This window comes from Salvelinus namaycush, unplaced genomic scaffold, assembly GCF_016432855.1.
Source record: "Salvelinus namaycush isolate Seneca unplaced genomic scaffold, SaNama_1.0 Scaffold224, whole genome shotgun sequence".
Classification (NCBI taxonomy): Eukaryota; Metazoa; Chordata; class Actinopteri; order Salmoniformes; family Salmonidae; genus Salvelinus; species Salvelinus namaycush.
In genome coordinates, this window is record NW_024059053.1 from 127116 (window position 1) to 130495 (window position 3380).

The following is a 3380-nucleotide window of genomic DNA, read 5'->3' on the forward strand; positions in this document are numbered from 1 at the left end:
TAAGGACCATCAGCAGTTGGGTGACTAGAGAAGACAGACGTCCAGCTCAAGAATATCCAGGTAAGACATGATCTGTTATGGTGCTGTTCTATTCTTATTTTTATCTCTCTCTCTCTTTCTCTCTCTCTGTTGCTGTCCCTCTCTCTCTCTGTCGCTGTCCCTCTCTCCCTCTTTCACTCTTTTGTTTCGCTGTCTGTCTCTCTCTCTTCCTTCATTGATCTCTTAATTCTGAAAATATGTCCTGATCTTTCAACTACATTTGAATGTCTGTAGTGTTAGTTTCAAGCTCTTATGGACATGTTTATATCCTCCCCTCCCCTCCCCTCCCCTCCCCTCCTCTCTCTCAGACAGTGTACCATGGCCTCTCTGTCTCTGTCCCTGGGACTGCTGGTGCTATGCACCCTGTCTCTTGTACACTGTGACCTGGATGACAGCCATGTCAGGGTGTGGGGCCTTAGTGCCTCCAACCTGAAAGGAGACTTCCTCTCCCAGCCAGACCCCTACATCAAGGTGAATTGATTCATTTATTTCATCTTTAATTAACCAGAACAGTCAGTTAACGAAACAGTCTTATTTACAATGAGGGAAAGGCAGGTGGGGTGATAAAACTGGAGAAGTACAGTAATGTTACAGACAGGACAGACATCATAACACAAAAGGACAGAGACACAGCACTAATCAAACAGGAAACAGTAGACAGTCAGCAGTCATTTGTTTGGATATCAAGTAGCCTACTTACTTACTTACTGACTTTATTGTCCCAATGGGGACATTTTGTTGCAGTGTCATGTACACGTTTAAAGTGGCGTTTAATACAAAACAAAATTGACAAAACAACTTTCATAACAGTTACATGCCAATAAAACGTTGTTTTTTTTAAAGACTAGCCTGCTGGCCTTACTGAGTCGATAGGAACATTAGCCCAAGCTATTTACGAGGGATATCACACCTGGCACAAATGAATGTCTAGTTCTGTTTTTCCTGCTGAGAGGTGCCCTATACCTTCGCCCAGAGGGGAGTAGTTCGGGTACAGGAGATGGCTTGGGTCTAAAATGATTTTGTGAGCCTTGCGGAGGGTCCTGACCTTAAAGATCTCATCCAGGCCTGTCTGTTTGACTCCAAGTACCTTGCTTGCTGTGGTGATAATCCTTCTCAGCATACATTGACGTGTGACCATGAAAATGTCAGTGATTGGCTTGTTACTTGTTAGGTGAACTAATGAAAAAAATGAATGAACAAACAAACGAATTAATGAATGAATACATTTTTAAAGAAATATAGAGGTTCCTCAGGCAAGTGAGCCAACTAATTGTATTCGTCACTTGTGCCGAATACAACAGGTGTAGACCTTACAGTGAAATGCTTACTTACAAGCCCCTAACCAACAATGCAGTTTAAAAAAAGATATGAAAAATAATAAGAAATTAAAGTAGCAAGTAATTAAAGAGCAGCAGTAAAATAATAATAGCGATACTATATACAGGGTGTTACCGGTACAGAGTCAATGTGCGGGGGCACCGGTTAGTCGAGGTAATTGAGGTAATATGTACATGTAGGTAGAGTTATTAAAGTGACTAGATGATAACAACAGAGAGTAGCAGCGGTGTAAAATAGGGGGGAGGGGGGGCAATGCAAATAGTCTGGGTAGCCATTTGATTAGATGTTCAGGAGTCTCATGGCTTGGGGGTAGAAGCTGTTAAGAAGCCTCTTGGACCTAGACTTGGCGCTCCTGTACCGCTTGCTGTGCGGTAGCAGAGAGAACAGTCTATGGCTAGGGTGGCTGAAGTCTTTGACAATTTTTAGGGCCTTCCTCTGACACCGCCTGGTATAGAGGTCCTGGATGGCAGGAAGCTTGGCCCCAGTGATGTACTGGGTCGTACGCATTACCCTCTGTAGTGGCTTGCGGTCGGAGGCCGAGCAGTTGCCATACCAGGCAGTGATGCAACCAGTCAGGATGCTCTCGATGGTGCAGCTGTAGAACCTTTTGAGGATCTGAGAACCCATGCCAAATCTTTTCAGATTTCCGAGGGGGAATAGGTTTTGTCGTGCCCTCTTCACGACTGTCTTGGTGTGCTTGGACCATGTTTTCTTTGTTGGTGATGTGATCACCAAAACATCACCAACAGCTCTTAACCTGCTCAACTGCAGCCCCGTCGATGAGAATGGGGGTGTGCTCGGCCCTCTTTTTCCTGTAGTCCACAATCATCTCCTTTGTCTTCATGTTCAGGGAGAGGTTGTTGTCCTGGCACCACACGGCAAGGTGATCAGGCCTACCACTGTTGTGTCATCGGCAAACTTAATGATGGTGTTGGAGTCGTGCCTGGCCGTGCAGTCATGAGTGAACAGGGAGTACAGGAAAGGAATGAACACGCACTCCTGAGGGGCACCTGTGTTGAGGATCACCGTGGCGGATGTGTTGTTACCTACCCTTATCGTTAAAGATCATTTAGTATTAGAAGCACAATAACAAAAAAAAAAAATATAATAATAATATAAGTCTACTGACAACATTATCTTCCTTAGGTGTGGTGCGGCCCAGCCTTTGGTGGCATGACCAGCATTCTGAAGAACCAGGCCAACCCCACCTGGCCCGGTGAATTCAACTTCCTAGACATCATCCACAAGTCTGTCCTGAAGCTGGAGGTGAGTTTCCCCCCTTACTATGCAAAGCGCTTTGAGCACTGGAAAAGCACTATGTAAATCCCATCAATTATTATTACGATGATGAAGATAATAATGAGGAGGAGTTACAGGAAGAGAAAGAGGAGGATGATGATGATTATGATTATTATGAATATGATAGTTCTGATTATGATTAATTATTACTATTGTTTTTGTTATGATTATAATAATGTAATTATTATTAGGTGTGGGATCAGGACGCCGGACCAGACAACCGCCTCGGAACCTGCACCACCACTGTCTACCCAGGAACACACACTGAGACCTGCCACCTGAAGAAAGGCACCTTCTACTACACATACAGCTACAAGAAGGAACAGGAGCAATAGAGTGATGATTCGATTGTAACCTATGACCTTTGTGACCTCGTGTCTGATTGGTTCTCTCATCATGTCACCCATATATTCTCTTCCTTATAGCATCAATAAATAAACGTATTCTCAGTCTGGCTTTATCATGTTTCTGTACTGTTTTATGATCTCTCAGAATATGTCTTAGATTGGTTCATAGAATATTAAAAGTGATAAATCAATATTTTAACTAGATTTTATGTCAAAGATTTTTACCATTCGACATTTACCCATTATTGTGTTTAAGCTTGAGCTTAACATACCTTTTTGTTGTTCTAAGGTTAGGCCTTCGTTCATAATCAGCGTATCAGATGAATACAACACTTTTGACAGTACGGTACATCACAA

General features: G+C 43.2%; 1 protein-coding gene across 1 annotated transcript; it reads left to right on the forward strand.

Moving 5' to 3' along the window:
• Positions 1-348: 348 nt before the first annotated feature.
• LOC120038522 (perforin-1-like) lies at positions 349-3011 on the forward strand. Its single transcript, XM_038984251.1, has 3 exons — positions 349-510; positions 2524-2643; positions 2868-3011. Exons 1-3 carry the CDS (start codon positions 358-360, stop codon positions 3009-3011), a joined length of 417 nt encoding a protein of 138 aa, XP_038840179.1. The 5' UTR covers positions 349-357.
• The last annotated feature ends 369 nt before the right edge of the window (positions 3012-3380 follow it).